The 13,523-nt window shown below is 40.9% G+C and overlaps 1 protein-coding gene across 1 annotated transcript; it reads right to left on the minus strand.

Annotated features, from left to right (window-relative positions):
* Positions 1 to 930: 930 nt before the first annotated feature.
* mtmr6 (myotubularin related protein 6) lies at positions 931 to 12,810 on the minus strand. The gene is made up of 15 exons (XM_063483277.1): positions 12,602 to 12,810; positions 9,965 to 10,096; positions 6,703 to 6,865; positions 6,406 to 6,563; positions 4,936 to 5,064; positions 3,814 to 3,948; positions 3,507 to 3,639; positions 3,270 to 3,379; positions 3,016 to 3,141; positions 2,880 to 2,929; positions 2,692 to 2,785; positions 2,499 to 2,605; positions 2,052 to 2,186; positions 1,832 to 1,958; positions 931 to 1,629 (listed from the first exon to the last, which is right to left on the minus strand). Exons 1-15 carry the CDS (start codon positions 12,623 to 12,625, stop codon positions 1,273 to 1,275), a joined length of 1,980 nt encoding a protein of 659 aa, XP_063339347.1. The 5' UTR covers positions 12,626 to 12,810; the 3' UTR covers positions 931 to 1,272.
* Between the last annotated feature and the right edge of the window lie 713 nt (positions 12,811 to 13,523).

Here is a 13,523-nt window from a genome sequence, read left to right on the forward strand (position 1 = left end):
CGGTGACCTTTAATCAAGGTCAGCATAAATAATAAGTCACTGACATGGCAAATACAACCAGTAGGATTTGGGAATCAGCATCAGTAAGCATTAGTAAGAAAGATCACCTGATCGATGCGAGAAGAGAAATAGGATTAAAGGATCAATGGGAACAACAGCTGGTAGTTGATCAGCTGAACAGCTTCGGGGTTGTTAAATATTCAATATTGTACATTATTTTGACAGCAACACAGTTTCTGTTCATCGGGCTGATTTATTATTTCTAAAATAATCATTTCTAAAGTGTCAGGTTTGAGTTAAAAATGATGTTGGCAAGATGTGGGGCTTTTCTAGCAGATACTTGATTTTGACCAAAGTGTTTTGAAAGAGGCTTCATTGTCCTAGAGTTCTTCCTGCATTTATGTAAACCTACTCAAATTCAAGTTTGGTAATTGCCTCACCCATGATTCATCATCCTTTTCCCAACCAAAAGTGCAGAAGCACCAAGAAGAGCAACAAATGATAGCGGTCTAGTTAAGGTGGAAATGCACAGGTGACTTATACTTCCGTGTTAAATTTACTCTGTAGGTAGGTCATAATGGAAAATCCCTCTGAAACCTTCTGGTGTTGCCCATGACATAACCTGATGTGCATTTCCTTGGAAACGACATCAACAAACTGTCTATTCTGTCAGCAAACAGTTTCAAACAAATGTTTTCTCTCTACACTGTGACTTTTTTTTTTTTTTAAATCACTCAGACCAGAGGAATGTCAGCTCACCAACATGATCAGATTAGGCTGGATTTCAGCCTTTGGATGAAATGAAACATTTCATGAGCCAAAACTGGGATTTTCTGCATTTTCGTGTGAAGAATATCAAGGCCATGTATTTCAAAAATGCACAACGTGACTGTACAAATTACAAGACTCGACATTTTTTTCTGTTTTTTGATTCATTTATTTTTCTTACCCGATTCATTAATTTTTTATAGTGCTTTTTCAACATTCATTAAAAAAAAAAAAAAAACAAGCTTTTTTTCCCACTGTAAGTGCAGTATATGACATAATAATGAGGCTTTCCATAGAGATTTTAGACTATACAGACACACAACTTCATCCATTCAGCCCATTCAGGACCAATGCGTAAATCGGCACATAATCCACACAGAGCAACAGCTTCCCACTCTCTCTCTCTCTCACACACCCACACAGACACACACACACAGTTTCAGTATGCTCTCTTACTTAGTTGCTCATGTCCCTCAGTCTCCCACAATCCCTGTTTTTTTGGTTTTAGCAGGTCATACGTGCTACACCAAACTCCAGGCTGACAACAGCTGGCTCTTCTTTGACCAGATCACTGTTATACGTCCCTTCCAGTTCTCCATAACTCTGCTTCCTGCTCTCGGTGCCACTGCTGCCCTCTACAGTCCGCTCTGTATCTGTGCTCTCAGTGGCTTCCTCGCCCACCTCCTCCTGCTCATCCTCTTCCTCGTGACGCTGCACTTCTTTGTGGTTGATGGGCGCTCCCAAAATGAGGGAGTCGGGACGTGGCGGGAGGCTGTGGGAGTTGGAGAGCTGATCTCTTGTGGGAGGAGGTGCGGGAGGGTCGGATGTTGCAACCGGGACTACACCAAGCTGCTGCAGCCTCTGAATGATACGACAGTTAAGTATATAAAACACAACATATTCCAAACATAAAGTGCATCTAAATACTCAAATACAAACACTATACTGTAAATACTAAATATTATATATTAAAAATACAAATACTCATGCAGTCATTTAAATACTCAAAATTAAGATCAAAATTAAAACTTAGGAATATGACAATGTGCAATAATGTGCTCACAGATTCCAGTGCTTGCAGCGTGCTCTCTGCCTTGCGACTGTTCTCCTTCAGAGTCAAAATGGTTTTCAGGATAGACTGACGAGGGTGCATGGACCGGTCAAACTGATGGTACATACTCCTCCAGAACCTGGTGACCACAATGTTACACATGTAGATAAGATCCTTTAGGGTTTACTTATAGATATAAGCAGCAACCAAAAGGTGAGCAAGCTGTACTGACTTGAAATGATAGGGCAGGGTGGAGGGCTCGAGCACAGGATGTGCTTCGGAGTACGCAGGGCTGTAGAACGGATTCAGGTGGTTTCGTTTTTCGCTCATTAGAAATGCCCACAGGGAGTGAGTCCGCTCTCTTAGTCTGCAACCCAGAACAGCAGTTAGACACATGGAGCATATTGACATAGTCCAATGGTTGGCTCACACACACATACAGAAGCTCACAGTATAGTAATTAATCTATTTGTCTTCTACTAAAAAGAAGGATTACACATTATGTCTTTTTATCACTTCTTGTTATCTGTAAACTAAGTAATAACAAATCTGCCAGCGGAGGTGTGGCTTTTTTGACGATCTTTTAAAGAGATTGTCTTGACAGATTGATAGATTTTACAGTTGACATTAGAAAGTATTTCAACGGACAACTGTTACATAAATCCGTGTGTTGACTTACTGCAACTCTTCTCTCTGCCTCTGATTGTTGCCGAGGAAGTTTCCATATTGACAAGAGTGAACATGTTCGTGGATCTGCAGCAGGAACCACTCGCTGAACTCAAATGCCTAAACGGAGAGTTGTGGATAAATAAAAGCAAAAAAACCATAGGAAATAAATATAAATCTCACGTAGCTCGCACTCTCCCACTCACCTGTGGGAACTGCTCAGTCAGCTGCCAGACGCACTCGAGGAATTGAGTGAAAATAGGAGACACTTCTTTCGGATCCCCGTCCAGTTGGTCACACCTGAGAGCATACAGTCCAAGTATAGAATAATATGAACTTGTGACTGTGAACTGGAGCAAATGTAGTGCTTCACATTATCCAGCTGAAACCTCACCTGTCTGCAAACTTGTGACCAAAAGAGATCCAGTCTTTCTCTATCAGTACCTAGAAGAAAAACAAAGAGTGAAGAGTAGAGAACATGGAGCATCTGAGTATCTGCATATTCAACATCACGTGTCTGTGGCCCGTACCATAAAGCCTTTAATAGTACGATAGTAAGGGTCCATGAGCAGCGCCCCTAGGGCACAGACCTGGGCGGTTCTGTCCCATCCATCTGAGCAGTGAACCAAAACACTGGCTCCTTCAACTGTCACCGCCTGGGATTAAGAGAACAGACAGATGGCACAGAAATATGGTTTTTAAAACAACAATGACTTTTTATCAGCTCCCATCTCTGATTAGCAGAAAGAATACAGTTAAAGAAGTATAACCAAAAAACATTTACCCTGGTGAGAAAGACAGCAGCATCTACTATCGCCTTGATATGCCGAAGCCAGCCACTACTCTCTAGTCCCACCAGGTAGTCACTCATGGAAAGTGACCGAGTCCCAGTCACTGAGAGATCAAAGGAATTTCAGATTAACTGTGCACTGACTGACATTCATTTAAAAAAAGCCTTTTTGTTAAACATCTTTTCTTTCTTTCTTTTTTTAAAATCATCTGTCTGTAGCAGATGTTTAACCTTCTAGCAACTTCTGCAGGCTGCTCCGCATCACGTGGATGTTTTCAATGCCAACAAACTGGAAGCGGATGTTGGAGTAGTTGTCCTCATTCTCGTAGCCTTTACCTGCTGCTCTGTTAGCAAGCGCGTTCAGCTGCAGGACAGAAAAAAAAGAAAAAGAAAAAACAACAACACATTTGAGCTCTGAACTCTGTTTTCAAAAGTACATTCATTTAGTGCTGAACCCATTTACACATACAAGAAATTTAAAAAAGTTAATGAACACCGCTTGCTATTCTGAGAAACTGCCTGGCCGTCACCACCTTACCTTCGGCCTGGTATCCATGACATAAAGAAATCGGCTGTTGTGATTGGCTTTGCTGATGGCCTGCAGCATGCTCTCATCCTCAAGGCATCGTGCACTGAACCCAGAGAGAGGCTGACTACAACGACACACTGCTGCCTGTCAGGGTAAAGAGAGTACATTGGTAAAAACGAGAAGTTATTAAAAAAAAACTAAATATAACCTTAAAACCAGGACATCTGAGCCTGCGTTACTTCCTTCTAATGGTTGGCTATAATGGAACAACTACATGAGCCTGCAAAACTTTAATAAAGTTATTAACAAGGTCAAATTTCAACAGGAATTTGTTAGTCATTTACATTTTTTGGTTAACCTAACACCATAAATGTAACTACTTAGATGTTAACGTCATTGAGTAGTTACATTGTTTCCCTAAAAGTCAGGTTTTTCTAGTTGACACAAGAAAATTCCCCAGAATGTTAGGTCATTAACTTCTCATCTCCCTAAATGTTGTTTCACCTGAAAATCACAATTCAAAATATGCTGCACATTTCAGGTGTGGAAGTTCTTTCCCTCGCTTGCTTTGGAAGCAAGGTTTGTCCATTGATGCTGACATTTTGTTCAAGAAAATTAAAGAAAGAAAAAAAAAGTGCAGCTATTCCATCAAATTTCACAGACCCTTGGTTACTAATCATTTCTGTGATGTGGTGACGTTTCTTCTAATACCAGTGAAAGGTCAAAATTTCCATCCATACACAAACACACCAAAAAAAAATTTAATCTAATGAGCAGATGTCATGCAAATTTGTTAAGCGGAGTACAAATCCTTTCTGTGTTAGACATTTTATGAGCTTTGCTGTAAATCCACCTTTGGCTAAGCAACTCAACTTTGCACATGTTAATATATAATCCCACTGGTTCATTCCCATGATATTTGCACTTTGATATAACCGAGAGAGTTGACCCCATTTTCAATTTAAGCAATCCCATTTCCATTTTGCTTGTACTGCCTTAGGAATATTAAGATTTGGACTTCTGATCTTGCTCAATAACTACTCAACAACTTGCTAACCAAGGAGAGCTAAATAAAGAAACTGGACCAAAGACAAATATTGGTGTATGTAAATGATCACAGTTTTAAAGTACCTTCTTCTCTTGGTAGAAATAAGTGAGGACAGGAAAGCGTCCTTTGCTTCTGAACTTGGAGCTCCCCACAATGATAGGCTTGCTGGCGGTGACAGGAACGTAGAGGTCCCGTGGATATGTCTCACACACCTGAAAAAAGTCACAAACAAAATCCATTAACTAAAATAAGAATTAAAAATGTACTAATGCCTATGTTCAGACAGCAGTACCTTGTGAATGCCTTGTGCTACTATGTTACAATCTATAAAGGCACATGATATACAGTCTACCTGTGAGCAGGGATCTGCTTTCTTTACAGACAAATTCTTACCAAGGCTGGAGCTAACTAACAGTGAAGCTCCAGCACCCTCTTCTGGACCACTGTCCACATTGTGTTTAAGATGTGGTAACGTCGAACTGGTTTCTGTGATATAATGTTAACAGGCTGTCATTAAACACAAATAATGTGTGCCTGTGTGATATCACTTGAATGCCAGCTGAATCCAGACTGTACCACTGTGACGGTCCTGTCCACAACCACACAACTGAAATACTCTGGTAATACTCATTTGTTTAAATCAGATACAGAGGAAGCTTTCATACGCCCACCTCATTTTCACATTAACTTAGTTTGCAATTAAGTTATATGACAATCAATTAGTTTAATTATTCTGATTAATTTGTTTTAACACATTATGACACTAAGCTAAAGACTAAACAATGTTGCACATTTTAGGTTTACATTATTTTGTCAGTGACTTGTATAAGTTGCAGTAATTCTTTTTTTCTGTTTTCATCTGCTGCTCCAGCCTATCCCTGTTTAAGCAACAGACGAAGCTGAGGGTGGAGCTGGTTTAAGTGCAGAGGTCAGCCTAATGGACTTTGCCATCTGCTGTGACCACATGGAGGGAATGTTTTTTTAATCTATTTAAATAAATTTAGTTATTGTCCCGGTGGTTTCCTTTTTTGTGTTTACTCAGTCGCTACAGAGGTCGAGCTGTCTCTGATTTGGGCCAGTGAGTTGTTGAATTATGATATTATTTTTAAAATTATTTTTGAGTAGAGTTCTGTTCAGTTGACCTCTTTTAGGGGCCCACTTATTTCTGAAAAAGAACTTTTCATGATTATGTATTTTTGATATTATATCTGTGCCTGTGAGCCCTTGGCTGCTTGGCTCCTGATCTTATAGTAATTGGATTATTTCTAAAGGAAACATTTGGGTATTTGCTATTATAACAGTTCAGATGAAATACATTCAACCTCCACATTAACTCTTGCAGCTATGTGCTTTGAGTTTGGCGTTACATCCCTTTCTGAGTATGCTCTTCTGGCACTTTTAAAGCCATAATGCAGACATGCAATGACCAATACACAGAAATACTATAAGTCAACTTATAGTAAATAATATATAAATACTATCACAAATACTACTACAATCACAGTGATGGTACCAATGTTCAGAATCTGTCAATAAATACAGTTTCTACCTACCTTGTAGTCCCTGTTCACATCAGTGAGCTGCCATTGGTCACAGGGGACGCCCATCCTCTCAAACTCTGCCCCCAAGTCGATGAGCTGCCATCCTTCCTCTCGCTGCTGGTCATTTTGTTTGGGGTTGTAGGAGAAAGCATAAAGCTCTTCATAGCAAACTGCGCAGAGAAGAAAACCAGAGAGAAACCCATTAAACACAGACAGATGAGAAAGCACTATTTAATATGTCAATGTATCTCTGTTTAGGCATTAAGTGGATAGGAGAAATGCCCAAAGCCAATAGAAAGTGTAACCGACCTGGCCGTAGAAGACGAAGCAGTGAGCTGTAGACGTCGTGGCAGTCTCTTTCTCTCTGTATAACAAAATGAACCACCCTGAAGTTGCGACACTGAATTACCAGTGGACAGCCGGAGGTGGTCAGGGACAGCTTCTCCACAGAGGCTATATGATGGTGCAAAATCTGCAGACAAGGAAAGAGGAGGCAAAAAGAAGACATGAAAAGAGAGGCTGGTGATTTACAGTGGCTGGATCGATATAAACTAATTTGAACAAAGTACACTATCCAACAATGACATTAGCGTATTGTTAATAAAGCCTGGTGCTGTTTATATATTTTACAAAACATACACATATACTAATATATTTTGTGTGTGTTATACAAATGTTTTTTCTTCACCTCTGGGATACTCATTGTATATGCACACTTTAAAAAACACGTATGTCAAAATTAAAGCCTTACTCTTTAGAAACGTCAGTTCAATGAATAGTTTCATATATAAAGAGGCTCAGTGAACTACTAAAGACTTGCAGAGTTTAAATGAAGATTAGTTGGTATTAAGGGGTCCAAAGTGCCAAGAAATATCCCTTACACTATTGCACCACCAGCCTGAATATACTGATAAAAGGCAGGATGGATTCATGCTTTCATGTCGTTTCCATCAAATTCTGACTCTACCCTCTGAATGCTGCAGACTCATCAGATCTGCCAACATTTTTCAGTCTTCTGTTGTACAATTTTGGTGGCCTTGTGTGAATTGTAGCTTCAGTTATTTGTTCTTAGATGACAGGAGTAGTACCCAGTGTGGTCTTCTGCTGCGGCAGCTTTAAAGTCACATGTTGTGCATTCAGAGATGCCCTCCTGCACGGCTTGGTTGTAACAAGCGGTTATTTGAGCTACTGTTGCCTTCCTATCAGCTCAAAGCCGCCTGGCCATTCCTCTGGGATCGCTGGCATCAACAAAGCATTTTCTCCCAGAAAACTGCTACTCACTGGATATTTTCTCTTTTTCTGACCATTTTCTGTAAACCCTAGAGATGGCTTTGAGGAAAAATCCCAGTAGATCAGCAGTTTCTGAAATACTCAGACCGGTCCATCTGGCAACATCAACCACATTCATTGTCAGTTAAATCACTTTTCTTCCTCATTCTGATGTTCATTTTGAACTTCAGCAGGCCACCTTGACAATCCTACATGCCAAAACGCACTGAGCTGTTGCCTTGTGATTAGCTGACTAGATATTTGCATTAATGAACACCTGAACACGAGTGGACAGTGAGAGTGTTATCTGCAATATGAAAACAATGAAGAACAGATAAGATTTGGAATATTAAAGGGATCTTGTTGGGGGGATCGGGTTCAAGAGCATGCATTTAAACAGAAGAGTGCTATAAAAAGCTCAGCTCAATCATGAATTATTTTAATATCACACAGAAGTATAGAGGGCAAGAGAGTCAGATGCCACACATCACCATATTCATGAGCGCATTTTGAGTATCACAACCAAGAGAAATCATAAAGATGCACATGGATCAGCATTGGTAATGACTAGTGGGACACGCACGCACGCACGCGCACATACACACACAGGCTAATTGCTGATCTCATCAGCTGCTGAGAAAGGCAGTAACTCACATGCTGTTTAATATTTTATGATACACACAAACACCACACGCAGTTACTTTGAAATTACTCTACAACACACACAGTGCTGAACCAGACACACATAGGGAAGTAAGAGGAAGTGCAGCTATAAAAATGAACAAATATGTTCAAATGCACGTAAAACAGGAAGGATGGTGGGAAAGAGGTCACGGCCCAGGTTCTGCTGCACAAGGCATGTAGGCCAGTCACTAAATACTAAAGTGCCTAAAAAAACAAAACAAAAAACAGGATTCATACATACCATTCCAGCAAGTATGTATATGGCAACTGTACAAAGTAATACCAACTAAACAGGGCTAGTTGATGCTATGGAGTCATTATGACAAATCACAACTCAATATGGGAAATAAAATCTTGCAAGTCATGTGTTGAAATCCTGAGCTCTAAACTGTTGCAGCTAATTTCTCAATATTAAATAGCCTCTTGTCTTCAGTGCCTGCTCTAGGCTCATTGCAACACGCGCCCATAATTCTCGCATAACCCAACACCACCACTTTGCCGCTACTGCAGCACAAATAAGTCCATCAGCAAACCAGAATGCTGCTGCTAGATGTTACTAACCTAGTTCTTACAGTGCGCTGACAGCGATCCTCTTTCAGGAGCAGGAAGAAAAACACACACAGACAAATACTACGTGTGCACATTTTGAAACTCTATCTCTTCCTCTTACCACACATTAGCTTTCATAATCTTTCTCTCCTTCCCAAATCGCATGTGGCAGAACTTCCAGTTTCTGTATGTTTTGCCGTTCATTTGCATATATTCCTCTGGTTTTGATTTGAGAGCTCAAAACATATGCCACCCAGGTCTTGGCATCTACAGGAATCGCTTTGCCACCAGCCAATGGCAATATTGCACTGCACCGGTTCCTTCAATGATGGAGTTGTTACGGCCCCAGGCCTTCATGCGGGTTTGCTCTGCATATGTGTGGTTTTTGGGTTCCAGGAGTTGCCTGGGTGGAGATTCAGGAGATGCTATTTAAGACCCTACCTCTCTAGGTCTTGCCAGTCTCCACTCCTGTTGGCGCTTTACTCCAGTTCTGTGATGGTGCCTGTGCTGTCTTCATGCCTCTGCATCCTCGTTTGGTTCTTTCGTTGGGTTATCTTAACTTGCTTTTTCCTTGCACACCAGGTCTCATACACTTGCCAGCTCATCCATGACCCACTTTACACCGCTGATACTTACTTAGACTCACCTAATTTATTATTATGTCACACACATACAGGTTATAACAATTGTGGCCTCGTTCGGGATTTGAACCCCAGCAAGAATCATACCCCTAGACACAAAGCCTATAAAAGGGCTTTAAACCACACACACACACACAGAACAAACCTGCACGAAGGCTAGGAGCCGTAACAGGAGTGTATTAAAAACATCTGCAGGGTAATAAATATTCATTAGTAGACTAAAAACAGGCCCAAATTGTCTAAAGAGCACACTTGAAACTGCACCATCAATTTATAGAAAACTGGCAACAGGAGGTAAAAGGTCTGTGAGCACTTGCTATCCTCCAGTTATGCCTCTGCACAGCAGTGCATTCGCTGAGGTGACATCCATATGCAAGTACTCTGAAACCTGCATTAATGGGCAGCATAGATGGCACAAAACTACTCACCCAGACCTCCTGTCCAGCAGAGGCCGAGTTGTTAGAGTTGCTCTCCACAAAGATGAGATGTGTGGCTGTGAGGTACAGAGTGCCGTGAACGGATTTGTTGCTGAAGCGATCCAACAGCCGCACCTGCTCCACCTGCAAAAACAGATGTACATAGTGGTAATATCTAAATAATCAGGAGCACCCTTTGCTTCTCTTGCTGGATACACTGAGACTACAAGAGATGGCATCTTGTGAGCAGGGTTGACACCTGACAGAAAAATTACTGGCACCAGTTCCGGCTAGCACACCAATTAATCCTGGCCACCTGGCCCTCACTATCAGCTGCCAGTTTAATTTTAATAAGTGCAGTCACAAGTGACATTTGCTGCCACTGCCTTAATAAATAAACCACCTGCCTCTTAATTAAACAATCTTATCTAGCTTAAAGTCAAACACAGTTCATTTTGTTTTTACTTCCTTCTCAGAAATTTATATTCAGTAGCTGCAACAGTGAAAGTGTAGCAACTGATTGCACTAATACCACATAAACGCCCAAACAGAACAGCAGATATAGTGAGTTATATATTTACTCAAGTCATGCGTTTTCACACAGGAAGAAGGCTTAGGTCTAATAGCTATAACAAGTTTTTAAAAAAACCCTTTAATGTGCTTCTGATTTGCATCCTAAAAATATATAAATAAATGAATGAAACCAGTTTTATACAGCACAATCTTTTTAAAATGTTACTAAAGATCTTTATAATAATAATGCATTGGATTTATATAGCGCTTTTCAAGGCACCCAAAGCGCTTTACAATGACATTATTCATTCACACTCACACACTGGTGGAGGCAAGCTACGGTTGTAGCCACAGCTGCCCTGGGGCAGACTGACAGAAGCGAGGCTGCCATATCGCGCCATCGGCCCCTCTGGCCAACACCAGTAGGCGGTAGGGTAAAGTGTCTTGCCCAAGGACACAACGACCAGGACAGAGAGGCCAGGGATCGAACCGGCGACCTTCCGGTTACAGGTGCCCTTCCCATTACAGGTGCCCTTCCCAACCCCCTGAGCCACGGTCGCTTTATATTGTTGTGACTGATGTCACAACAATATAAAACAATATAAAACAAACACAAACAATATCACCATTGGACTTTGCTCTGCACTGTTGCATCTATTTTATTGCCTCCTGCATCACAGAGACAAGACATATCAAAATAAAAGCTCCTGCCACCTTCACTCTATAGCCAAAGTGCATTTGGAAAGTCACTGATTTTTGGACTGTGCAGTGCTGTTAGCACTAGCTGTCCGAATCCATGATTCATCACATTAGCTGTTTCCGGTTGACTCAGACATCCTCCACTTTGTTTCCGTTTGCTGAGATATGATGAAACGATAAAGCCTCTCTCGGTCGCTCAGCAACCTGCGGGTCGCGGCTCTGTCATAAGTCAGCTTCTTGGAACATACAGGAAGTCAGTTGTGTGTGTGTGTGTCTGAGCAGGTTAGAGAGAAAGGGAAGACAGAGGGAGGACAGAGACCACCTTATACCATCTTATAGGGAAGTTAATGTTAGGATTTGTGTTTCATTCTGTTACATGCCTGTGCAACTTAAACTACCCTGATTGCTACAACAAGCAGCTTGTTTTCTTTGGCCGTTTTAAACACTATAATAGCAAATAATAATCTCCTCTGACTTTTAAACCAGACAAACCACTGAAAGGCGTGGAGACAAATGGGGAACACCCATTCTGCATGGGTGTTCCAAGCCTGTCTACATGCCAGATCTCAGCATTTCTTTGTTTTTTCCCACTGACAAATAGCACAACTGTCATTGAAACCTCAAGAACCGTGTCATACTGCTTCCTAATATGATCAAAAACACAGACATTAGATAATATTAAGCACACCGAGCCACCATATGGCAGACTAAAAGGAATTATGAAGATTACAAAGGTTATATGTACTAGGACTGTTGGCTGTTGTTGGTTGTTTTTGAGTGGCTGTAGATTAGATTTGAAAGGATCAATGATTTAAGGGTTAAAAGGATCAGCTCTTGCTGATACTGCTGTGCATACACACAGCAGTATATTTTCTAGCAGTACAGGCCTGGCAGGGCTAAACTTGTACTGCAGCACTCCTCGAGTCTTGCTTTTTTCAGCTGGTTGCTTTCCTTTAAATCTGGTCTGTTGGGAGTGATTTAACCCAGGCAGTGAGCTCACTGTTTTGGCGTTGTATGCTTATGATAAAACTGCGATCGCCCTATTTGACGTACAGTCCAAGTCAGCCCTGCGTGTCTGTGCTGGATATGGCCCGGCTTTTCCTTGCTTCTTCAATCACACTGAATTCAATGGCTGTATTGACAGTGGATATCTGTCGCAACAAATAGCAGAGCGTGCAAGTAGTAAAATTAGATAGAGGAAGCCGATCTTCCTGAAGAACGGGAAAAACAAACGGCTCATTGATGCTCGTCACGTCTGCTGACATTTGGAGTCGTTGGCGACACCTACTAGCCGTTACGCTATAACGTCGATTCACACAAATTCACTCTGAGCACCGATGGCCAGAAAACGGAGCCTTCCAACAAAATCGCAAACAGACAAGGCCCAGCTGCCGACTGTATCCCATCCATTTGCAATTAGCAAGAAACGTTAGCTACCTTTGGCGTTCGGATATGCTCCATTTTCCCCCCCGGGTCGAAACAGCTGTCAGCGACTACAAAGCTTCAAACGACACCTTCCAGAGTGAAATGTATCATTGATGATGTGAAAGCTTCGACTCCTGCACAAGACGCCTTCACTTTTTCGGGGACATACGATATGTGTTTATTGTCAATTATTTTCACTCCATCCGCATAAAGCTCGAGCAAAGCACGTCGGCACTTGAGGTGGGGTTTTTCAAAATAAAAGCAGGATCAAATTCAACTTTAACTCCTTTACTTTTTTGGTGGTTGGGGTTGTAGGGCAGAGTTTGTAAGCAATTTGAAGTTATCAGAATTAATACAACCTAAAGACTTAAACTATATGTGAAAAACGCTTTAGTTAATTAAAAAAACAATAATAGATTTTTGAAATAAATAAAACTACCTGAAATGGACTTGGAAAATAATAAAATCAGCCATTGATGGACAAGCTTACTGGGACTCTGTATGTCTGTATGTCAACTGCTTTCAAAAAGTTCTGTTTATGTTATAATATCTACACTGATTTTTTTCTAAATCCTTCCTGTAGTGTATATTTTCTAAAAACAATAATACTTCAAAAGATTAAAACTAAACATTTTCCAAACAATAAAAACTGAACTGAAACCATCAAACCTACTTTGGGAACTAGCTGAAACTAACTGAATGAAAAGCAAAGTTAAAATGAAATCAAAATAAAAGATAACAAAAGACTTACAACCTATAATAATTATTGGCATGATTACTTATAAAATGCTGTCAAAGTAAAGCAAATATACTTACAAAGTGTGCTCTTCTCAAGAGAGATTGGGTCACCATTTGACTACCTAAATGCTTAGGGATCACCACAGTGGATCATCTTCCTCTATCTCACCCCATCTCCCCTGCATGCCCCCCTACA

Source organism: Pelmatolapia mariae, linkage group LG9 (assembly GCF_036321145.2).
Source record: "Pelmatolapia mariae isolate MD_Pm_ZW linkage group LG9, Pm_UMD_F_2, whole genome shotgun sequence".
NCBI classification, from domain to species: Eukaryota; Metazoa; Chordata; class Actinopteri; order Cichliformes; family Cichlidae; genus Pelmatolapia; species Pelmatolapia mariae.

Bases quoted from the DNA above. Each gene is read 5' to 3' on its own strand.
- mtmr6 (XM_063483277.1), bottom strand. From the start codon at position 12,625: ATGGAGCATATCCGAACGCCAAAG. The intron at 5,065-6,405 runs GTAGGTAGAAAC...GACTTTTTTCAG, and splicing joins ATGTGAACAGGGACTACAAG to GTGTGTGAGACATATCCACG. The intron at 2,786-2,879 runs GTGAGGTTTCAG...GTATGCTCTCAG, and splicing joins GGTCACAAGTTTGCAGACAG to GTGTGACCAACTGGACGGGG.